Source organism: Miscanthus floridulus, chromosome 8 (genome assembly GCF_019320115.1).
Source record: "Miscanthus floridulus cultivar M001 chromosome 8, ASM1932011v1, whole genome shotgun sequence".
NCBI lineage: Eukaryota > Viridiplantae > Streptophyta > Magnoliopsida > Poales > Poaceae > Miscanthus > Miscanthus floridulus.
The window spans coordinates 73861799-73887016 of NC_089587.1; the positions used below are offsets into that span (position 1 = coordinate 73861799).

The window sequence follows — 25218 nt, forward strand, 5'->3', positions numbered from 1 at the left end:
CATGGCTACCCTTGTAAAATATGCCAGGGTGAGAGTTAGGAATATCCCCTCAGCTGAGTTGTAATTCGATTCGAGTCGCCGTCTCTCCCGGTTAGTGCGAACTTGACGGGCTTATCTCCAAAGTAGATACACTAAATAACATAATGGTTCAGGAAAGATGATATGATGATGACATCCTTATTATACCTGCTATGGTTAATATTGATTGCTCCTAATAAGTGAGTGCTCTAGTATAGGTGCAAATCTAGTGGACAGGTAAATGATGATAAACTTGATGCGAAGTTTAAATTGGTCACTATATTTATAAGCTCTTTTATGCAACTGTGTCCAGCTAGCCCACCTTATAAGCCTTGCATGACCCTTGGTGTCATTTATTCTGGTTTTGACGGGTAAGTCTAGCTGAGTACCTTCTCGTACTCAGGGTTTATCCCACCATGTTGCAGGTGAAGTTCTCGGCCTGTGAAGATGGTGGCTAACCGTCGGTGGCTCGGTGATTCTATAGTTACTTCTCATCTATATGCTTTTGTCGAATGATGTCACTTATGCTAGCAATGTATTTGGAACATATATTAATGTAATCTTTTGAAAGCTATGTTGTTTTCACTAATCGATTTTGAAACCCAAACTGGTACTTTTAATTATGAACACAGTTGTAATATCATTTCCGCTGCAACCCTGTGTATGTGATGTGTATTTGCTTAATCACGCGATCTTGATTGTGATGTTGATTTACCGAGGTCTTTCAGGACACTCGGCGGACTACCGGGTTTATATGAGTGAAAGTATGCGTGTGTCAACAGGTTAGCGGGGACAGTCGTACTTGATCTTATATAAATTGGGCGGTTCTGTTACAATGGGTATGGATTTGGGCGTGGTTCTGGATGTCCAGCGGCCGCTAACTGAGACTGCTGCTACTACTGAAGAAACAAACTGGGACCTGTCACTTGTGTACAGTCTGCTGCTGTGAACTCTTCCAAGCAAATCAGCTGTTGGGTTTTACTATATATATCTTCTGTGGTGATGTGATATGGCTACGTGGTAGCTGATGTAATTCTTGCCGCCCTTGTGGAAATTGTCTATGTGAATAAATGATTTATTTTCGAGAGCTTTCTGTGCTTCAAGTGCTGTAAATATCTTTTTGTTAAGCTAGTACAATGAGCGTACGTGTGAAGCCGTGTAGTATAATACATACAGTAACGAGTAACCTAGTATTCCAAATTGTGGATAACTCTTATAGTAAATAAAGATTCCAAAAAAGTACAATAATGCTTCGGCTAGGGCGTCCGTCCCATATCGGTCCGTCCGGAGCGGACCAGCCCACAGCCTGCTCCCGCATAAAGAGTTCCTAACAAAAAGAAATAAAATAGAGTTACACTCCGTTCCCCATTTCGCATCGGCCGCTGAGGGCGCCTCCACCGCACAGCCACCCTTCGCTCGCCTTCTCCGCCGCTGCGGTCGCGACCCTCCCCCACTCCATGGCGGCTCGAGCAAGCCGTTGGCGCGCGGCTGGCGGGCTCAAGTAAGCCGCTGACCCTCCCCTACCCCGGCCGCTGGCGCCCTCTTCAGGTCCAGCGGGGTCTCCTCTCCCTCGGGCGACGACGGGCATGGCAGGGGCGTGTGGGTGCGCACCATCCAGCGCAGCGCCGATCCCCCTCGCCCGTCGCGGAAGGGGAAGCAGGTGAGGCTGGCGCATACGCCCCCATCCACGTACCTCGCGTTGTCGGCACGAAAGGGAGGCCTGCGCTACCCTAGTTACCCACCAGGTATGTCATGGCCGCGCGGCGATGCTGTGTTTCAAGTGTTTCTGTACGCTTTTTTCAGACATGCTGCAAGCCTATGTTTCAATTGTTTCAGTTATTTCAGATGTATGTTTCAATTGTTTCATGCGGATGTTGTAAAAGTAGATCGGAATATTGTATATGTTGCAATAATTGTACACGTATGTTGCAAGCATCTATCCCAATGTTTCATCTGTTTTTTTGTACACGTATATTGCAGGTGTTTCAGACGCATGTCTCAAGTGTTTCATCTAGCTTCTTTTGTATGTTGCATCTGGATGTTGCAAAAGTAGATCGGGATCTTGCACATGTTGTAATGGTGTTTCAACTTTATGTTACAAATGTTTTATCTGTTTTAGACATATGTTGCAAATGTTTCATCCATATGTTGCAAAAGTAGATTGGGTGTTGCATGGCGTGACCGGTGGCTGTCACTACTGCTGGGGCGCAGTCGTGGGTCAACCCACGTGGGTTTCCCCATGTGGGGTGCAGGGTGGGCGCGGGTCCTGGGACGGGATGCAGGACGTGGGAGCGGCGCAGTTGTTGGAGCCGTGTCTGGACGCGACGTCTCGTCCGCACATCCGGACGCTAGGCCTTCCGAAAAAAAGTACGAAACAGTACTGAAACACAGTTGACATTCGTCTTGTTCGCTTGGACTGTTTATCGGTCATGGTACAATATTTTTCTTTCACAACCAAAATAGTATCAGTTGGCTTATCAGCCATAGGAACCATCAGTTGAACATGACGATTGTCTGCATACTATCTTGCTTGGATCCGATTTTGAAGAGAACTGGGGAGTACTAAATTTAACTCCCCTATCAGTGATGTTAATTTGAGTAAATTGGATACGTATGAAATATCGGATTCCGAACAAAAGTACTGAAGTTTCAGCTTATAAAATATTATATTCAAAATCTTACGGCTGAAGACCATTTTACTAGTCCTACGGTCATTAATTTTTTTTAGGGGAGGGCAAAATATTTAAATGCGACTCTAGCATGCTGTTTGTTAATCATGTAAGCGTGAGTTTTAGCCCATCCAGATCAATAGCGTGTGGGTCTATTGGAATGGATGGGCTACGAACACATCCCAACTCTCCAGTGTCCCGGTCCTTATATGCCTGGTCGGCTGGCCCTTATTGAACTCTAGTATTATGGAATCAAATGAAAGAGAAAAATACATAGGTCTTTTAACTTGACGAGAGGTGTCATCTAGGTCCTTATACATTTGAATGTTAATTCTGGCATTAACTTGGATTCCAGTGTCATATGGGTTCAAACCCGCTCTAGCTATTGACGTGGCATGTTGACGGTATGCTGACTTGGCTCCTACATATGGGACCCACGTGTCAGGTGAAATATATTTTTATTTTATATTTTTTCTTGTCACTTTTTTCTCCCTCTCCTATCTCACCCGCAAAAACACGCACGCCGGCACGGCACGAGTGGCGATGGCGGGCGGGCAACGTGGTCCTCCGGCGAGGCTGCACTGGCGGGTAGCGTCGTTTCCGCCTGCTCCACCGCGCCCGCCTGGTCGAGGGTGGCAGCGCGGCGTTTGGCGCGGTCGATGGCGGCGGCGCGTGCTACCATCGACAGTGGCGGGCTAGAGACTTGGTCGACGGCGGCGGAGGAATTGACCCAGATGGATGGATCAACGATGATCAGATCCGGGGGGCCGCGGATCAGATGCATGCGCTAGCTCTCGCAATTATTTGCCGCCCGGCCGGCGCTGTCGCCGTCTCCATGTACGCTCGCTGCGGACCACCGTCCGGCTCCGGCCGGCCGTCTCCACGTGCGTGCGTGATGGCTGTTCTTGTGCAGTACCCAGATCAATCAGGATTCAGGAAAGGATCAACTGGTGTTTCACCTGCCTGATTGCGTTGGATAATGAATGACGTATTGACGTTGCTGAGGCTTGGGAGAAGACCGGTCTTCACTGCCGCCGGAGCGACCGCCGTAGAGGCAGCAGCCGGACGAGGCGAGGCCGACAGGGAGCGGAGCGCGTCGTCCTCGGCGTCGTCGGCCGCCGCCGCGTTCGCAGCCAACATCGACGCCGTAGCTGTATGTGCGCAGCACCCACACGACGGCGTCGCGTCTTCTCCGGCAGGCGGCAGAGGTCCTGACGGCGAGCGCGCGGGCCTCCAGGAGGTGCGGCTCCGGCGCTACGGTGGAGGCCGAAAGCGAAGCGGCGGCGCGGGCTCCTCGAGCGCGCTCTGCTCCTCTCGCTGCTGCCCAGGAGCGGGACCAGCACCCCCGCCGCTTCTGACGCCAGGATGGACGCCGCCGCGAACGATCTTGAGCCGCAGCGCCCTGCGCGCGTCCTCCTCCCTGATCACCGCCGCCACGCCGCTGCAGTCGCACGCCGCGGCAGCGTCGCTCGCGGGCGCAGCTGCCGATGCCGATGCCGCGTCGACCCCGGGTGTCATCACCAGAACGACGATTAGCAGGATAGCGAGCCTTGCTAGCGACGAGGAAGAGGAGCCCGAGCTCGCGCGGCGTCCATGGCGTGTCGTGGACGTGCGCGTGCGCGTGCGCATGTGCCTGGCGAGGGAGAGAAAGGGAGGGAGGGAGTCGGCGCTGCGCGCGCGTCGTGCTGGAGGCAGCAGCGTGGCCGGGGGGAGGCGGCTGCCGGCGTCGGGAACCCGCTGGAGCCGGTCTTCCGCGCGTGACGAAAGAGAAGAACGGAAGGGAGAGAATGACCTGACAAGTGGGCCCCATATATATAGAGGATGTATAGTCAGGGTGCATGTCAACGTATAGAGTGGGTAAAAAACCCGTTTGGACCTAAACGACATCTAAGACAAGTTTATGGACCTAGAAATTGCATTTGAAGAGTACATGGATCTATATTACACCTCGAGCCAAGTTAAGGGACCGGCCATAAATTTTTCTCAAAATCAAATATATATACAAAAGACAAGAAGCTAGTCTACACGGAAAATTGACTTTCCTATGCCTTGGAAATGTTGCATGGAATGGAATCAAATAGACGTGTGAAGTTTCCCTATAAACTTTTCCAACTTTGCTATTGTTAACACCCTGAACTTTTGGCAAATCTTAATCCCCAACTAAGGTGGTGTTTGGTTGCCCCTTCTAAATTTTAGTCGATGTCCCATCGAATGTTTGGACATATGCATTAAGTATTAAATATAGACTAATTACGAAACTAATTGCATAGTTTGTGACTAATTTGCGAGACGAATCTTTTAAGCATAATTAGTCCATGATTTGACAATGTGGTGCTACAGTAAATATGTGCTAATGACAGATTGATTCGGCTTAAAAAATTCGTCTCGTGGAGTACTGACGGATTATGTAATTTCTTTTTTTATTAGTATCCAAACACCTCATACAACATCCTCCCGACACACCTCCTAAATTTTAGTCACTGGAACCAAACACCACCTAAGCAGCTAAACATCGGTAACATAACAAATAAACTACAAACAAGTATTATGACTTCTGCCTGCTCCATATATATAAGCTTTGTAGCTTGTAGCAAAGCATGAGAAATGGGTGGTCATCAACTCAAACGCTCCCAGGGTTACCTCTCCTGGAAATTCGTGTAGATGCATTGTAGTTTGTGATGAAAGGCTCGTTGAGTCGAGGTATTGTAGCTTGTAAATTCACGGTAGCTGGATCGAAGGGGGGATGTACATTTCCGCGTGCAGCAAAGCTGATTGTTGTTTTTGGTTCCATCCGAGTCCACTTGAGCCTGGCCAGATTCCTGGCTTTCTTTCATAAGAAATGCCCCAAGATCCTAGACGTGGATCAAACGAACGGTGATCATTCCACTGAGCAAACTTTGGAAAGATGTAGTTAGCAATTCAGCATAGGAGTAAATGTTTGAAAAAAATATGATCAGCTTAGTAAGCAAAAACTGGAGAGCAAATCAGCAGGAACCAACTTCCAGAATAATTTTTTTTTCCAGAAACAATAAAAATGAAATAAAAATCCAGAAACAAAAATAAGGAAAAAGCCCGGAGAAAAAATTAAAAAAAAAACTCAGAAACCAAGAAATGAAAAAATTTGCGGTGAGCGTGGATCGAACACGCGACCTTCAGATCTTCAGTCTGACGCTCTCCCAACTGAGCTATCCCCGCTTTAGCTGTTTAAGTCGAACATGTCTATTCTAATATCAAAAATAGTCATCCACCTTTTAAGTCAGTTTAGTGTCCAGTACTCAGTACATTACACCCCTGTTGTACATATAAGTACTGAATATGGTAGTAGATTGCACGAATGGGAAACATATAAGTACTGAATATCTAAATGACATGTAGTAAAAGGGATACATGGAATTTCTTTAATGTATTAATTGATTTATTATTATTATTTGCTGTGCACATACATGGTGTTTCTAACCCCACTCCAAAAACAGAAGACTAAAGTTAAAATCCCGAGTTTGTCTGTATAATCTCAAAAACCTATGTCATATGCTTCATGGAACACCAATATGAACACCCTCTATTTCAAGTATTCCTGTATCATCCACTCTCAAAACTTCTGACAACTGTAATCTGTGCAACTGCTCAAAGAAATCCACACCATGACGAAGATCCATTTTTCCTGAACTCTTCACAAGGTGCAGGAAAAACTTCATGCGCCTCTCCATACACGGACTCGCAATGCCACCTGTCCTGCCGCCGTATGCCTCTTAAGCTAAAGTTTCTGAAGCAGATCCCTTCATAAACTGCACCAGGCACTGCCTCCAGCATTGGTGCTCGCTGCAGGTCTACACCGACAACGTCACTGATAAGCACATTGCTGATCCTTGGTAGTGCGGTTCGGTCATAGTTGTCATCAGAATGGTCATCTGCACCTCGACTGAATCTTATTGGTACCTTGACCACCTCCATCGTCACATTGGCTATGGTGATGTTGGTTATGTACCCACCCCGCCCTACATCAGTCTTGAGCCTCACGGCTTGCGCAGAGTTCCAAACGTGGAGGTCACGGACAAGCACATTAGATATGCCTCCTGACATCTCGCTACCAAAACCTACACCTGAGCATGTCGGAGTTGTGCCTGAAACCCTCTGAATGACGATGTTTGTACTCGGTTTGCCAAGAGAGATCCCGTACTGATCCCAACCACTCTTGACAGCAACAAGATCATCTCCGCTTTCGATGTAGCAGTCTTCAATGCAAACTTCCGAGCTCGAGTCTGCCATTGTTCAGCAAGAGAGCTGTCAGTAAAGAGTTCATCCTTTGCAAAACAGATTCACTAGTGGCGAATTTAAAATATATCTAGTTGTTAAAAATCCCAAACATATAGAAAACCATGATGATAAAACTGCATTTGGCTTGGCTAATTCTCAGAAAGACAAAAACAGTACGACGCTAATGAAAGTAACAGCACAAACCTGGATCGATGCCATCTGTGTTTGGAGCATTCAGGGGAGCCAGTATGGTCAAATCCTTCATCACCACGTTGCTGGCAAATAAATAGCAAATATTCATTTTCCCAGAACTTCATTTACATAGAATGAAAATGTTCCTATTAGGAAATGCAGCGGAATCAGCTTGGTAAACTGACCTGCAGTAGACCGGGTGTACTGTCCAGAAAGGGGAGTTGCGCAGTGTGATACTGGACACTAGGATGTTGGTTGAGTTCACAAGCTCGATGAGATGGCCTCTTGTGTGGTTCAAAGTTCGGTTCCACCATAGCTCCCACCACATATTTCCTTGGCCATCTATGGTCCCGTTGCTACCTGATATTTGTGAAGTGCATTTTCAAGTTATACATCAACACTAATTCTTGAGATGATATGGACCAAGACTAAAATTCAAGCCTATGCCATTACCAAAAAAAGGCTCAATTTTGTTTTACTCAAATTTTGATTTATTAACTTAATGAGGCAATTTTTTATTTATTAATCAATCATGAAAGTAGACATAGCTAAGAATTTGTCATACCAGTAATCACAACATCATTTAAGCCCTCTCCATGAATGAGGCTGATATGGCGTGGTCCTAACCGTTCCCTTCCACGCCCATAAGATGGCAAAGGGGCAATGAGAGGCCACTCTTCTGGATCCTGCATATCATAGTCCAACTTGCTACTCAATACTCTATGCAGTTTTGTAATGAGCATACACAACTATGAAGTGCTGGACATTCGCCTACTTTAATGTGAAGACATCAATATTCAATCTAGAATCCAGTGCATGGTCCCCTTGAAGACTGTTTCCCCATGCTATCATGTTGGTATTATAAAGCCATCATGTTGGCATTATAATGACCTGATGAGTCTACAGTACTGTACAAATCATGCAGCTGTGTCTTTCTATGTGAATGTTGCTTGCCTTGGTTGACACAAATGAAATAACAAAATGGGCATAGATTGGCGCGCACAATATTTTGGACCTGGCATTAGCTGTAAAGGACGCAAGATGGCTTACAATTATCAATGTGTTCCAACTGAAGCTCACAAGTTCCCAGCAAATTCCTCTCAATTATACTCCACTTTATAGAACTATGCAATTGTTACTAGTTGGAAACTCAACATGATTTCTCTAATGATATCAAAGGTGATTGCAGTATTGCACTGTGGACAACATGTGAAGGGTGTAATGGCCCTAAATTAAACATCTTGATTATGGTTTCATTCCCATCTAGCTAGTACTTGTTTGTTTTGTTGGAAAGTACCTGTAGCAGGAGAATTGAACAGCTACGTTCTCAATTATGCTAGTTCCTTTGCAACCAATTCCTACTGAACCTCCTCACATGGATCGTGAATACACAGTACTATCACAGTTCCTCCCTTTCTAGCAAATTAATCTGCCCAATCCTGAACAGTCAACACATATTATTCTGCCTAGTCCGTACATGTTGTCACACTGGCATGACATGTCTATCTCTACCGGATGGACCAAAAACAGGGATTATTGGCTCCTGCACAAAGCTCCAAACCAGAGATTTTCTGACCCTCTATTGGCTTTAGCACAAACAGATAAGACCGAGGTGGAAGCAATGTAAAGTACTACAAGGAGGTATCAACTGGGACCAACAGCCCAACACCAGTCCAGGTCGAAGCAGCAGTGGGGACAAAGCAAAGGCACACAAACTGCTTTGCCTAAAAGCTAGGCTAAAAAATATCGTTCGCTGATTTATTATGAGAGAAAAACCCTGAGTAAGCCAAGGAACAGGGCTTCACAAGGAACCACAGAGACTCAGAGAGAGACCCAGGCCGTCCAAGTCCAAGCATGTGACTCCAATACATCACCTCCACTGGCTGTATCTTTTTCTTTATTGCCGCCACGGATCATGGCATGTGACACAGTGACAGCACAAGCGCCGAATCTACTAGTTTGACGACGCGCAGTTCGACGAGAATATGGAGCCAAATCCCAATGTACTACTCGCTCGGTAAAAAAAAAAAAATTCTAGCCTTGAACCCGAACATATCTAGAATTGCGTTTTTTTAAGGATGGAGGAACTATACTCCTAACTACGAGGTTATGAACGAAACCCCTCTTATGATCAGATTTTGGAGCACAGAAGTGAAAATGGAAATATCTGAACCACCAATGTAACGAAATTTGCTGTCCATGCATGGCAACTGAACAAAATCACGCATTTGTGCGCATGCTTGAGCAGAAATGCTAAGCAAAATTCAAACCACTCGTAAAGCGAAGCCGATGCACATAATTGTCGTATAAGAAAAAGCACGAATTGAATCGAACCGAAGAAGAATTGCGCAAGCAATGAATGAATTCGTGACCTGGGAGCCGAGGATGACCGCGCCGCGGTGCAGGAAGAGGGTGAAGCGGCTGGTGAGGTTGAAGCTGCCCGTGAGCCACCTCCCGGGGGGCACGTCAAGCCTAGCCCCTCTCCCACCGGCCCTCGCGTCCAGCTCCGCGACGGCGCGCCGGAACGCCGCGGTGTTGGGCGTGGCGCCGTCGCCCACGGCCCCGAACTCCTCCACGGACGCCGCGACCGCGCGCGCCGGCCCCGCGCCCGCGTAGAACCCCGCGCAGCTGTCTCCGGGCGCGGGCGCGTCGTGGGGGCGAGGGCGAGGAGGGGCGATCGGGAGGAGCCTGGCGGGTATCAGGCGCCCCGAAGCGAAGGAGGCGGGGACGCGCGTGAGGGCCAGGTAGGAGGCCGCGGCGAGCAGGGACAGGATGACGAGGAGAGGCGCCGGGCGTGGCCATGGGAGCGGGAGAGGGAGAGGCAGCGGCGAGGCGTCGTGGTCGTCGGCGGCGTGGGCGGCCTTGGTGGCGTGCGCCATGGCGGGGCGACGCGCATCGCTTTGCTTTTTGGACACGCCCGAAAGAAGGAGAGAAAAAGAGGCGTGTCCGAAACAAATGGCTTTTCTGTTCTTTCGCACAAATTGCGTAAGCGTGTCGGGCCCCGACAACAAACGGATGGAACGGCACGGCCCGGCCCAACCAGGTGGTCGTTCTGGCTAACCGATGGGTTGTCGTTGTTGGGCTGGGTCTGGACAATCGTTTGTGTAGGCTGACCATTTCTTCGACTGGGCCGTGATGAGGCCCACTCCGGTTTTGAGATTGTCTCGTGAGGCCCACCTCCGAGAGAAATTTACCGCCGCTGTGGCCTATATGGGTTCTACCGAGCATTTCCAACTAGTTTTCCCCCTCCCGACCCGGGAATCTTCCCTGCCGACCCCCCGGCGCACTACAGGTTTTTCTTCCGTGAATATGGGAATTCTACGAGCGCGGCGCACCAGCAAATCTGGCCCATGCACCCTACGAGCGAGCGAGCAACTCCGTTCCCCGACGTCCGTCAGGTACGCAAGTTTTATCTTCTTTTCTTTTTTATTTATTACTAGCCAATGTCCGTCGGTTGCTACGGGTGAAAAAACTATGTTAATTCAATTTATTAAATTGGGCAATGCAAATTTCGTATTCATTCCACCATAGAAAATATGTGTCGGAAGTAGAGTGCTTAAGGAAAAAAAACATAGATTCAATTTATCCGGCTAGTGATAGAAACGATAGATTTGCAAGAAAATACACTCTTTCTTTCGTTATTTTGATTTATCTGCCAATAGCGATAAAATAAATGCACTGCACTTCTCACCCTTTTCACAGCACCAAATTGTTCAGTCATTTTAACAAACACGTAGCAGGTAGAATGTGGCTTACACTGCGCGTAATACTACTGTCCATTTCATTGAACTGGGCAATGGAGTTTGAAGCCTCCAGGACATTTCAGTCCTCTAGCACAATCTAGTTAAACACAGATCTAATCATCTAAGCCTCTGAACACCATCACGTTGAAAAGAATTTAGTTGGATGGAACATTACCATTTCAATTTCAAATGAAAATGGTGAATAGGGTTGGGGCGGCAGCCGGTACTGACTAGGTTCCTGCTGCCGATGGGGGCGAGGCCGGAGGAAGTTGTGTCGGGCAAGGACGGGTCTGGAGAGAGCTGCGTCTTTTTCTCACCCCTGTGGAAAGTGGTGGGACCCCGCCGGTTTCGCCGTCGCCGTCGCTGCCACGAGGTGGAGGAGGCAGAGAGGCGGGTGCTGGCTTGTCGTTACTTGGGCTCAACGAACCGTTACTTGGGCTCTAGCTTTGTGGGCTATGATTTTGGGCTGCCATATGAGCTTTGGTAAGATATTCCTGTCGTAGCCCCCGGAGTTGTCGAACGCAATGAGCTCAACCCGCAAAAAGAAGCAACGAACGGCACATGGTCAGGCCTACTCTTCTCTGGAAGATAGTATCCCATAATACTCTTTTTAATTCATAGTGACTGTCGACGACAAGTGCAGAGAAGCAAGGAGAGAACGCCTTGTATCCAAGATAAGATGATTTGATTTAAGTAGTAGTGCGATAGCAGCAAGATCTGCAATCTGCAAGGATAAGCCTCCTATTCAGATCTGCAATCTGCAAGGATATTAAATTGGAATTAACAAATCGATCACAACAAGAAGGATTAGTGAATTGAGATGGAAACAAGCAAACACGGATGAGCAACACAGATGACAGACGGGGGGCTAGGCGCTCTTGATCAGGAAAAACAAGCAACACGAGTGAGCAAGAGATTTGCCTACGGATCGACAACAAACTAAATGAAAAACACACGAATGGATTGATGGTGCTGTAATCGGTAATCCTAATTCAGATTTCAGAGGAGGTATGGACTGTTCGTTGTCGACTCAGCGCACGAGAACAGAGGCGTCGCTCGAGTTGGATAAGCCCGCCCGCCCGGCGGAGGCAGCGCACACGGCCTAGAGGCAGATACGCGCGGGCCTGGCAGGGCCACCGTCGCCGGGGCCACCGAGCGTGCTGGCCTGGCCGCGCCGCCGTCGATGGCCTGTCGTGCACCAGCTCGTCGGCGACAGGAAGTGGATGAGCGGACTAGTGTTCTGTATGCGAAGACAAACTGGCTAGATGAGGACGAAGATGCAGTCAGCCATGATTTGTGCCTACGTATATACTCGACCCACCGTCTCTCAGATCCGTTTTCCACGCTAATTATCCGGACACCCGCTCGTACGCTGATTTTTAAATTCACGTATATACGCATACTGCGCGTACCGACGGTAGGTACAAACGGGTCAAGTTTTTTTTAACCCGTTAGCTGCGGTAACAGACCAGCCAGCCTCTCATGTGTGCCGAGGGAGTAACTACTCCCAAGGAGTAAGAATATGGTGCATTATATATATATATATATATATATATATATATATATATATATATATATATATATATATATATATATTTATTTATGGAGTAGTTATTTTCATAATCAATAAATCACGTTGCGTATGTGTATATACTCATTTATCAGTTTGAGTATGTTGACATACTAATATTAAGATACTCCAGATTTTTACTATGTGAAAAAAATCAAAAGAGCACATATTTTTTAATATATTATATAATACTATGATAGTAGCATATAAAATAAGTATAACCATATACTCTAAGTATATATACATACTTGTCATATATAGTACCATAGATGGTCTAGTATGATGATATACTCCATCTATATACACTTCGTCGGGCCATATACGCCCTAAATCTAGAGATATACACATGTGAGTAACTATTACCTGGGAGTAGGAAATAATTTCCATATATATTCGGTAATGCTCTTTATTAATTCGGTAATGCTCTCTTAGCATCCGTCCGACTGGACCAGAGGTACCCGCCTGCTCCAGCGCCTCGTGCCTCGTGCGCCCCACCCACGCCTCATGCCTCGCGCCGTGCGCTGCTCTCGCCTCGTGTCGCTCTCCGCACAGCCGAGGTCCGACCTCCGCGCCGTGGCATCGAGCTCTGTGTTGGCGTCAAGCTCCGCGTCAACGAGCGTCCATTAGGGGGCAGCAAGTAGATGAGCACATGTTGCAACCATATGTTTCATGTGTTTCAGATGTATGTCGCATATGTTTCATTTAGATATTGCAAAAGTAGATCTAGTGTTTCATATGTTGCAAGTGTATGTTTTCAATGTTTCAGCTGATTCAAACGTATGTTGCAAGTATTTTATCTCGATGTTGCATATGTTGCACTGGCTATATACGTATGTTCAAGTGTATGTTTCAAATGTTTCAGCTGTTTCAAACGTATGTTGCAAGTATTTTATCGGGATGTTGCATATGTTGCAATGCCCATACACATATGTTGCAAGCGTATGTTGTAAATGTTTCATCTGTTTTGGACGTATATTGCAGCAAATGTTTTATGTTGCAAGTGTTTCATGAGCAGGCGTGGCAAAGGGGTGCAGAGTGGTCCCCTCGGGCATAGCGGTCCCCACATGCGCACGGGAAGCAAATTGAGCACCGAGCACAAAGTTGTCGCCCTGTTCGTTTGGCTGTAGCCTGTCGTAAACGATCGTAAATTTCCAGCTAGAACAATATTTTTCTCTCATATAAACCAGTCAGCAGCACTTCTTCACGAACCAGCAACGATATGAACTAGCCAACCGAACAGGCTGTGTATCCATGAGCATGGCAGCAGGCGTGGAGCACGAAGCTGCATCCATAGATAGGTAGCTATCGCAGAGCACGAGGGAAAGCAAAGCACAAAACTGCATCTATCAAGTAGAGCACGAAAAAGTTGCATCCATAGATGTCTTTGGCGTATCGTTATTAAAAATGGACAGGCAGCAGGGGCAGGTGTGGGTAGGACGGCTGTGGCCGGACGTCAGTCTCTCCGTTATTAATTAGTACGAGCGCTCCCCGTTCGGCTGGTACGAAAAATGCACTGTTTATTCTGAAAAAATATTGTTCTAACTAAAATATTGTGAGAGAAAAATACTGTTCCGACTGAAAAAAGAAGCTGAATAAGCCGGCTTCTTGTTCAGCCGAACGGCACTATGTGAAACAGAACAGGTTAAAGTTGTATGAGTGGCTAAATCCAGTTTTAGTACTGTACGGTGAAGGCAAATCGACCTCCGTACGGAATATATTTTGACACTCATAGTACAAATGATGATTTCTCCCTAAAATGAGATAGGAACAGGGGGACGTTTCTCATGGTCCTGAACTCGGCAAGCCGGTAACGAACTCCGTGTGTACCACCAAATCCTGACAAAAAAAAAAAAAAAAAAAAAAAAACCAGTCAAAATCCTCCGTCAAATTCAAGATTCTTACATCATTGGGGGGAAGAGCTAATATAAGTCGCTGTAAGCAAATAACACCAGACATCATATTCTCCTCGAGAGGAATTGCATATATATATAAGATCCTTAGAATACTAGCTAGGCTCATGGCTAGTGACAAGATGTATTTAACTGGCAGATGGTGATCGGTGACACATGTGTAGATTCAACCTAGCATTATAATGTCCCGTTCGGATGGTATGGTTCGGAAGAAATTTGGAGGGTTTGGAAAAATTCTGAAGAAATTTGTGAGAGAAAAATACTGTTCCGAATAAAAAAAAAGCAGATCAAACCGGGTTTAAGGGCACGCGAACAGGGCCATTACCTGATTCCTAAATTGAAGGACAATCACTCATTTTAAAAATCATTGTATATATATTTTTATATATTAAACTAGAAGTATATCCCAGGTTGCTGCGGCGATGCGGGATACTTAGGGCCCGTTTGGCACGGCTCGCAGCGGCTCCGGCTTTTCTGACGCGAACACTGTAGCAACACTGTAGCGCAAAGCCGGTTTTCTCTCTCTTCTTCTCCTCCTCTCACTGACACGCGCACTGTTCATCAAAGCCGCACAAGCCGATTTTTCTGCCTTGCCCCCGCGCGCTACAGTTTTGCTACAGTGAGACAGAAAGTAGGAGAGAGAAAATCGGCTTTTTGCTACATCGGCTTTTTTGCTACAGTGTTGCTACAGTGTTTTGTCAGATAAGCCGAAGCTGGTTGAAGCCGTGCCAAACGGGCCCTTAGAAATATTTTGTACGTGACACCTTACGCATTGCAACATTATTTTCTTATGAATAAAACTGCTGCATTATGAAAGAATATAATAAAAAGGTATTAGAATATTATATTAAACTATAGGAAAACGTAACGGTCAAACAAATATTATGGTATCCATATGCCATGTATATCTATCCATAATACTTAAATTGCAAAATTTCAGCCAAAATTTTCGTCTGGCCTCTCCCCTCTCCGTACCACTCCGAAATCAACTAGATCATCCGGTACCCCAAATCTATAATGAAGTTTTTCCAAATATGCAAGCAAGACAAGGGACCAAACCGAGACTGAATCAAAATCAGCGCATCCATCCAAATCCAAACCCAAATCCCTTCAGGAAGACAACGACTTATAATATCAAATTAATAAATTTGTTGTTTTTTCTACCGACCTCCACAGCAATCACCAAAAATCAACTAAAATCGATTCCTTCTCCATCCATACACGAATCGGTCGAAGACGAAATCAAAGAAAGAATTGAATCAACAAAATCAGAGAAATAATTGAAGAGGACATCCTGTGATATTCGAGGCCGAGCCGTCCATCAAAATCGAGGGGACGGAGTTGTCCTCGTCCGACAGCGTCGCGCTCCATCAGCGCTTCTCCTACCTCTGGTCTTCTCCATCGCGTGGACCTCGCCCTCCGTTCTTCTACTGCCTGTATGCGACCTGCAGCGCTAGACAGCCGCCTTAACGGGTCAAGGCCTGAACCTGGCGGAGCATGCAGCAGTGGCAGGAACCATCAGAGCAGTGCATCGCTAGACAGCCGCACAACGCCAGTGTGTCAGATCAAAACAATAAAAAAACTAAAAAACAAAAAGAAAACCCAAAAAAAAATCAACAGAGCCACCATCGGCCCCATCCAGAAGCTACCGAGGGCTACGTGACCCATCCTGACGTAATAAAATGGCTGCCGTACTGGAGAACTCCCTGGCCTCCGCATAGTTGTCCACCACTGCCACTGATCTATATTTATAGGGGTATTTTGGTAATTTTTCATTCATTTTGGTTGCCGCGACCCATCTCAGAAATACAAATATTTCAGGATAGATCGCATATTTTAGGACAGAGGGAGCAGATAAGAAGATACCAGGTGGGGCCCACTACCTCTTGGTAAGGTTGTGAGTTAACGGAGAGTTTTCTGAGTTAACGGGCTCCATTTTATCCCTGTCGATCAATCAAAGCAAACAAAAAACAGAGCTCATCCGTGCGGTGAGTTTGCATCTGGTGTGAATCAAAAAAAAAGTTTGCATCCGGTGGCTTATTTCTTTACGAAATGATATATACCTATCCTTATTCCTTCCATAATATTAGATTAAGAAGAGTTTTTTCATTTGGTCCTTTTTTCTCGGATTTTCTTGATACCACTCCATCGCTTTTTTTCTTCCTGTGTTTTTCGCTTAACCGTCTTCTCATTAGCTCAGTATACAGTCTGTGCGCGTCCATGTTAAGCCCATGAATCTCACAAACATTAAAAACAATTAATAAATACAATGTTATGGGTCTTTGAACAGATAAAAAACAAAAATTCTAAAGTTATGATTAGAAACAAAACTTATCTATATTATAAAACCTAGATTAACAGATGATCCAGCCAATCAAACAGTTAAATAGTGCAGACATTTGATAGCTTTTTTCTCCCGTCGTAATGTGCAACCATATATAATATTAAATAATGCAAATTTCTTCCACTAGATTTTGGTCCATCACACACTCTCTGCCTATTCGTGTGTCCCTCCACTTTTCGTGGCATAAGAGTTCAAGCTGGGTTTATTAAGAGCAGTAGTATGCGATAAATTAAAAATTGGAGACCTAATTATATTAGTGTCCGGTCGGTGACACAAACTCATCAGCTATACTCATGCAATTTAGATACCGCATGTCCCAACCACGATAAAAGTCTGATTTCAAAACATATTGGCCCCGTTCGGCTTGCTGAGTTCTGGCTGAAACTGGCTGAAAACACTGTTCTGGCTGAATTCTTTGAGAGAAAAACACTGTTCCGGCTGAAAAAACAAGCTGAATAGTGCCGTTTTCTGGGTAAGCCGAACAGGGCCATTAAAATTGATGGCGTAGGATATAAATCCCGTTGCAACGCACGTGCATGTTTGTCAGTATTGATATATATTGAAAATAGTAATTATATTTAAAATGAGTTTGCACTTAGGCCCCGTTCGCTGGTTTGAAACTTGGCTGAAACTGGCTGAAAAACATTGTTCTGACTAAATTGTTGTGAGAGAAAAATACTGCTCCGGCTGAAAAACAAGTCGAATATGGGTAAGCCGAACAGGGCCAGTGGGAATCGATTGGTAGCCTCCAGTGAAATAGTATAAATTGCACAGTCTAATAGAAAGTTACGCGATAAGAATCTGCAAGGAAAAGATTGTCACCTATATGAATAGTTTGAGGTAATTAGAGTAAGGCAGTAAGCAGCACGTACCACAAACATCAGAATATTAGTAAGCTTGTGCTTAGTAGAATAATACGGAACAATTCGCTGCATGCTGCACCCAATTCTGACGATTTGCTAGCTAGCCTGCGGTGCTAATCAAAAGGGAAGCAAGTCAGAGTCAGTCTACTCCCCCGTCTCGCCTGTCTCTCTACTCTATTGCTGGTCTCCATTTCTTCAACCTTCGAGCATCTTTCTTCTGCTCGTGCAGCTCCTTCTAGACTCCGTCGCCACTGGTGACTTGGTGAGCGGCGAGCAGCTACAGGCGGCAGGGGAAGACGCCCCACTCACCATGGCCGCAGAGCATGTGCGTACCGCGCCATGGCCTTGAGATCGATGGATGCTTCCTTGGCGCTGACGGGCCGAGGCAGCATCATATGGAGGGCTCAGCTGCGAGTGCTACTTTCTCGAGGTGTGGCGTGGGGATGAGATGTCGCACAACTATGCAAGTGGTATATATATGAACCTTGAGGAAAATTAAGAGATGCAACTTCTTGTATATTTTTGGTTGGAACAATACACACTCCAATGGTTCTGAAGCATTTCAATCACTGTGGATGGGAGAGGAAGAGAGAGGTGATGACAGTTTCTTAGACCTTAATGATATCAATCAATGGATTTGTTGGGCACGTGAAGAGGTAGGACTGGAGACGATCGGACATCGCGTATGCAGGGTTGAGTGGATGAAAAAATTAGTGGCGGGATCACAGGAGGAGAACATGCGTGGCTCGAAGAAAGTGGATGACGTGGCTTAAGGATATGTTAGAGAAATAAGTTAGTGTGATTTTGCTTTATAGGCCTGTTCGTTTGACTGAAATTGACTAAAAAAATAATTAAATTTGAAATATTGTGAAAGAAAAATACTGAACCGAATAAGGCGACTTTTAAGGTAAGCCGAACGGGTCCATAAGAATATAGGATCTGAGAGCGAGGAATGCGACCACAGGACTACTGACAGATGTGGACCGGCAAACCGATTGGGCGGCATTATTGTAGCACGTGAACCACGCGTGTATGCATCAGTGAAAGCGATACTTGTGCGTGTGTGTGAGAGAGAGAGATTTTACTGGGCTATATATTACTACTACAACGGACGAAGGCCCAAAGCTAGGTTTTTGGGCCCGAAAAAGTCCAATAATGGACTGAGGCATTCATGGCTACTGTAGACCGATTCCACCCATGTGTTCTACTAATCGTCCCTAGTTGTTGCTAAAAAAAACTAATCGTCCCTAGTGTACCCTTAAAAAAAATCGCCCCGAGAAAAACAAACTTGGAAAAATTGTAGATGTATGGATTATGTTCAACATATATATATGGCTTGTTTGGCACAGCTCACAATAACTTCATGAGTTGCTATGAGGTGTTTTTTTTTGTCAAACACTCATTTTCAAAATAGCCTTATGGGTGAAGCTGTTGTTCTCCTCCTCTCACAAAAAAATAAGTTGAGATGAAGCTTAAAATAATAATTTATCTCAACTCTCTCTCTCTCATGAGTTGTTGATGAAGCTATTCTGCCAAATATTTTTCCAAAGCAGCTCAAATTCAATAAAAAGCTACTTATCATATAGGAAATAGAAGACTATTATGGAGCCGTTCGGCTGATGGAAACAGAATAGCTTGGTATAGACGGAAACTTGTCATATAGGAAACAGAAGAACATTATGGAGCTGTTCGGCTACTTGTCATATATATATAGGAAAAGAAGAACATTTGTAGATATAGACGGATAGAATGAGGAAAGAACAAGCCATGGATAGATGCGCATGCGCTTGGTTTTCATCGATACCAAGCCATGGATAGAGTGCAGTGCAGAGATACGGCCGGCTGTCCTGCAGTCACTGTCGAGTGTCGAGTAGCAGTATTCATCGATTCTAACGTATCCCCTGTCCACCAGACTTCCGTATCCCTACTCCCAAGAGGTAAAAAAAAAAAAGCAACCATCAAGCATGCCACCAGCTTAGGGCACGTGCTCTTCTGTCTTCTTCCAGATTAAAATACTTTAACTAATTAATTAATTATATTTTTTCAACAATACTTCCTGTCTGTTTAAAAGACGACCAACCTTAAATTTTACTTTGGACCACGTTCAGTGTACTATCATCGTATAGAGTGTGATACTCGTTTAAATCCAGATGGAGATGGAGACAGAGATGGCTAGTCAGCACTTAGTTGTTTCCGATTCTCCCAACACTTTTTTTGGGACCGTCAATCTCCTCATCCAACGGCTCATGCTCATTCTTCCTCCTCCCGACGCCCAATGTTCTTCTGCCTCCTCGCCCCTGCCGCCACCCACCTCCCCGCCTTGGTCGCCTTCTTTCCCTCCCCCTCCTTCCACGACGACCTCCGACCATGGCACCCTCGTCCCGACCTAGCCCGGCAACCTCCACCATCGCCAGGACCCCTAACCGCTTGGTCGTCGTCCCCACCGTCTGGCTGGCCTATCTCCCCCGAACTCAATCCCTTCTAAGCCCGTCGAAATTGGATAAGAAGAGAGGGAGAGTCGGAGAGAGAGGACGCTGAACTTATTACCCGACGTCGTCGAGGTCATCGTCTCTGACGCCGACGACCTCCTTGCCAGAACCCTAGGTGGTGGCTTCTTCCTCTCCTCGCGGGTACGGGTGCGGGCACAGGTGTGGTGTGGCAGAAGCGCCTAATCTAATGCCTCCTAGGAGTGCTCGTCTTCCATTAGACACTAAGCACCCCAAAGGAGAACACCAAATTACTCGGTCCCGTCGAGCACACCCCAGGGGAGAACCTGAAAATCCACATTTTTCCATCAGGATCACAAATGAGAGAATAAAGCTTACATCATTCTTAACCATTTCTTACATCACTTTTAATACAACATCAGAGTACAATATTTATTATTATAACATCGGAATGTAATCATATTATCAGAGTTATAAATAATTTAATTAAACAACGGAATATAAACATGTGATCAGAATTACAACAAAAATAAATATCTAATCATGACATGATGAAGTATTGATATATAAACTACGACAACAGATTATGAAACTTTCATTTATAAAAGCATTTGGTGAGAGTTATAAATAAAAAATATGATCGCAGCATAAAAGAATCCTCGCTGAGCCCACCAGGAGATATCCACACACAAGGGTCAGCCCTAACATCCACCTGTCACCTATAACAGGGAAAATAAAACCATAAGTACTCAATTATACTCAGCAAGACTTACCCGACAGGAGGAAAGAAAAGACTCCAAGGATATGCAAGGCTATCTGGCTTGTTGATTTATTGCATTAGCATTACTAAGCGTGTGTCCTTATATTCGATTTTTATTAATAGCCGCATTGGTTCATTAACTAACCATTCTATGTAAGCACCTGTGCTACTTTCAAGCAGGTGGTAAGCAATCAAATTTTCCTTTTTCTATCTTTCATCTTTCATCTTCAGTTCTTACTACGGCGCTAGAGGTAAGACAAGTCGTACCGACTCGGCGGTGATTCGTAAACCAATGTGCCCAGCTGGGTGCCCCCAAAACACACGCCCCGCTTGTACCCCGAGCACAAGCAGGACCAACCCATCACCCTTCTATCCTAGGTGTCTAGGTCCCCGTCCAAACTAGGACTCCAAGCTCCGCCCCTGAGTCCCAAACTCTGTGCGGTGCAAGGACCTCCTAACCCAAAAACCACCTTATCAGTCGGTCCGGAAAGAGCCAGATCCACGATAAGAGAGCAACAAGTCTTTCAAGCACCCATACCCAAGTATGTGCTTGGGACAATAGATCTGTGACTTGCCTCACATCTATTGCAATGGTCGATCGTTAACCGACATAAATAGGGAAAGAAGTGTAACCAGGCTATGCCCCGCGTCTGCGGCGACACAACCTCTTACACCCACCAATACACAAACCATATCCCTACCCGGTCACCATTTTTCCTTTCCACCATTTATATTTTCCAAGTGATAATAATACAGTAATATATTTTTATCTCTCGCGAGTGACAGGCAATCACTCGACTTCTACTGGAGTCCTATAGCATAGCATTCTACACGATCTTGTCATACTAGTAAGACTCATAGGATAAAGATATATATATGTAAGTGGGTTTCATTCAACTCCTTAAAACTTAATGCACAAATATAATTTAAACTGTAGAAAAGTAGGGGTTATGCACTGTGGCTTGCTTGGGTAAGATATATATATTAAAAGTTAGTATTTGTATCTTCAGATCATCCACCATCAACTGAATAGAAAACAACATGCATCATCTCCTAGAAAGAATACCATTACACCATATTCGGATTCCCAACCATCCTTCAATTGATCCGTTGATTCATCATCGTACCTATATGATATGTAATGCGATGCAATGCAAGAAGTAATTAATCAACTGCAACCGTGATTCGTAAAATACGATTTACGCCTCTCAAGTTAACGAGCTAGTTCTAACGACAATCATACTTATCTACGTATCGATGTTGTCGAATAAGGCGTTATTTTCCAACAAATATTTTAGTGATATAAACCCAAGTTATTTCTTTATTTTATTCTATCAATTTAATCATTATTCGAAATAGGGCATCATTATCTATTTAGCAAACTAATTATACCGGAGCTACAAAAATTATAGTGAGTAACTAATATTACTAGGAGCCTACAATAAAAATTTTAGATCCAACACTATTACCAATTTATCACAACAATTCCTATAAGTTATCTTTTTACAATATTAAGTACCGTAAATTAATTATATAGCTTCCAAGAATATTATCAAACTATGTGAACAAAATATACTAACAGGTAGATCATAATTTTAGGAGATTAACAAAATTGGTTTGGCATTTTTATGATTTTTCTATGATTTACTATGAATTTTACCAGTTTATTTCTGAGACTAAATTAACACATACTTTTAGAAAATTAAAAGGGCAACGGCCACCAAATCAGCCCACAGCGTGCGCCGCCCGCAGAAGCACAGCGCGCGGCAAAGGCGCGGCGGCCTAGGTAGACGGGCACACGCGCAGTCCATAGGAGGCCGACGGTCCACGCAAACGCGCGACCCAGTCGGGAGGCGGACCGCAGTCCAGCGCTAGCAGGCTGGCAGTGTGAGCAGGCCAGCCCACTCGTGGATGAGCATGGCCAGAGGCCCAGGCGGGGACGGTGTGAGCGGCCTAGCCCAACGCGATGGTAGTTTTGTAAAAACATCCCTACGCTTCTATCTATTTGGTACTCTACTATTCATATGAGTCATCCAATTCACAGCAATCACCCTGGAATTATTCAATCCTTACCCTAGGGTCCCTCTCGTCATCCTCAAAGCAGCGCACGGATGGAAATCACCGGCCGATGGCGATTCGGCACGGAGGCGGTGCGCAGAGGCAGCGAGGGCACCCGCCGCTTCCATGGGCGCCGATGGCATGGCCATGAGCGGCCCGAGGCACCACGGCCATGCACCCACATGGGTGGCCACACAGCGACGCATGGCACGGCCATGGTGGGATGAGCGGCATGGCGCACCAGGGCGACGGCGGCACGACGGCTGGCGAGGGCAGTCTCCTCGGCCCCAGGGGAACCTGGTGTGCCACCGGCTTGGGCGGTGCTGTGGAGACAGAGCCCGCGGTGGCATCAGTAGAAGGGTAGGCTGGCACAGATGAAGGTGATCGGATGGCTCGATGTGGCCAAGTGTGCGCAGGAAGGCGTTGTGGTTGCCTCACCGATGACGACCGCCGAAGTGCAGGGCATGCGCTCGAAGGTGGAGTGGCACCGAGGGAAGGAAAAGGAGGGGGCGCCGGTGTCTCATGCGGAGGAGCGGGGAAATAGGGGAGGTGGTGGGGTGCTGCAGCCTTCTCAGCCATAGGCAAGAGCGGTCGTGGCCCGGCCGGGTGCTCGACGCGCACACACGAAGGGACATCGACGGCGAGCGACTTCGGTGTGGTCACGGTGGCGCTGCAAGGCGCAACAGGGCCAGGGAAGGAACACGAGGCAGCCACGGTGGTAGCAGAGCAGGGAGGGAGGCGCGGCGACTCCAGTGCGGGGAAGGAGGACGCGCGCTGTGGGCACGGGCATGCCTTCATGGGTAGTGGCCGATGACGGAAGCGACCTGGCATAGAGACAAGTAGAGAGACTGAGGGAGTGAGCGGGGAGGGCGAGCTGAGCTGGGCTCCTCAGCTGTAGTAAAAGAAAGGAAGAGTACACGATAGCAGCAGCAGCTTGACCTTGGCATAGAGACACACAGAAGCGGCTGGCAGCAAGGACAAGCAGAGACAGATAGTAGCTCGGCCTCAGCTTAAGGCGCATGAGGGCAGCCGGCCAAGGCGTGTGCAAGGCAGTGCCAGCGAGGGCGGCACGCCAAGGTCACTAGTTTGACGGGACAACGGAGGCAAGCAAGGATGAGATCGCGTAAGGCAGGCAAAGAGACAAGACAAGAGGCATTAAAAAGCAGGCGCGCGAGATAGAATGGGGAAAAGAAAAAGGACCTGCTGCTGCTTGAATGTTCGGTGCGACTACCGCTCACATAAAAAAATATCAGACACGATAGCTCATACTCGTATCAAGCCAGGGAACAAAATATTAAAGCATTATGTAATTCTTTTGCGCAAAACAAATCATCACAAACAACGCTTTAAAATATAATTTCTGATTTTTATCGTTGACGCGAAAAACTGGTTTTTAAAATTTTAACTTTGATGAACTCATTTACAAAAATTTTTTTACTTAGGCCTAAATCACGGTGCTAAGCAAGCTCGTAACACCAGAGGTGTTACAACCAACCCCCCTTAAAAAGAATCTCGTCCTGAGATTTGAAACAAGAACCATAAGAGGGAACACACGATTACATTACGTAGATCAGGGATTACACGAAGATTACACGACTTCGAATACTAAACCACATAGGGATCTAGGGATACATGGTCAAGAGCAACCTGGTACAACCGAGACTTAATCCAAAAGTCAAGATAGACGAGGACAATGGAGAAACAACAAGATAATGATTATCCAAAACATGGCGTAGCACCAATAGATCCAGAAACAGGACTCCTAGAACTCAAACATTGTAAACCCTAAGACCAAACTAACCAAGGGAAACCAGATCCTTTCTTCTTCTTAGATTACACCATTACCTCAGACTAACGAACCAAGATTTATAATGGCAACTGGATTTCGTAACTCTACCCCGAATGCGAGGGGAATGGGGATGAAGAAGAAGAGCAAGGACCAAGGGGATCTTATAGTGGCGAACGGAGGTAGAGCGCAACACACTAGAAGTAGAGGTGACATGGATAGGGTATACAGACGGGTCATGTTGTGGAGATAAGGTCGAACATGGTGTGCTTTCTGCACGAGCGGGCATAAGATAAGGGAGAGGAGAGGAGAGGAGAGGGGGCCCGCTCGATGAGGCAGGCATGAGGGCAACCATGTTTCTAAGAGAAAAGAGAAAGGGGAAGGGGGCCCGGTATGGGGACGAAGCGTGAGAGTTGAGAGCTGACCGGATGCTAGGAAAAGGAGAAACGCACAGTGCACAAAGATAGCGAGTGCGGCACGATGCTGCGGCCACACGAGAACAGGGAGCTAAGGACCCGATACAGACAGCGTCCACAAGGCACACAGCAAAATGACCTAGCATTCGTAGTGCGGTCAACTAAACACAAGGCTTGGGACATGACAT

At 46.2% G+C, this 25218-nt stretch overlaps 1 protein-coding gene and 1 non-coding gene across 2 annotated transcripts; both read right to left on the bottom strand.

The window, feature by feature from the left end:
• Positions 1-5809: 5809 nt before the first annotated feature.
• Positions 5810-5882, bottom strand: TRNAF-GAA (transfer RNA phenylalanine (anticodon GAA)). Its single transcript has one exon. It is a non-coding gene; the product is annotated as a tRNA-Phe (tRNA).
• A 184-nt stretch (positions 5883-6066) lies between these two features.
• On the bottom strand, positions 6067-10065 carry LOC136472596 (probable polygalacturonase). The gene is made up of 5 exons (XM_066470296.1): positions 9506-10065; positions 7699-7819; positions 7319-7493; positions 7146-7216; positions 6067-6946 (listed from the first exon to the last, which is right to left on the bottom strand). The coding sequence occupies exons 1-5, from the start codon at positions 10010-10012 to the stop codon at positions 6312-6314; spliced, it is 1509 nt and encodes a 502-aa protein (XP_066326393.1). The 5' UTR covers positions 10013-10065; the 3' UTR covers positions 6067-6311.
• Positions 10066-25218: the final 15153 nt, after the last annotated feature.

What these genes read in the sequence shown, in the direction of transcription:
- LOC136472596 (XM_066470296.1), bottom strand. Translation starts at nt 10,012, where the DNA reads ATGGCGCACGCCACCAAGGCCGCCCACGCCGCCGACGACCACGACGCC. An exon ending in CGGTCATCCTCGGCTCCCAG is followed by an intron (nt 7,820 to 9,505) that starts GTCACGAATTCA and finishes TATGATATGCAG; the next exon opens with GATCCAGAAGAGTGGCCTCT. An exon ending in CACAGATGGCATCGATCCAG is followed by an intron (nt 6,947 to 7,145) that starts GTTTGTGCTGTT and finishes GAACAATGGCAG; the next exon opens with ACTCGAGCTCGGAAGTTTGC.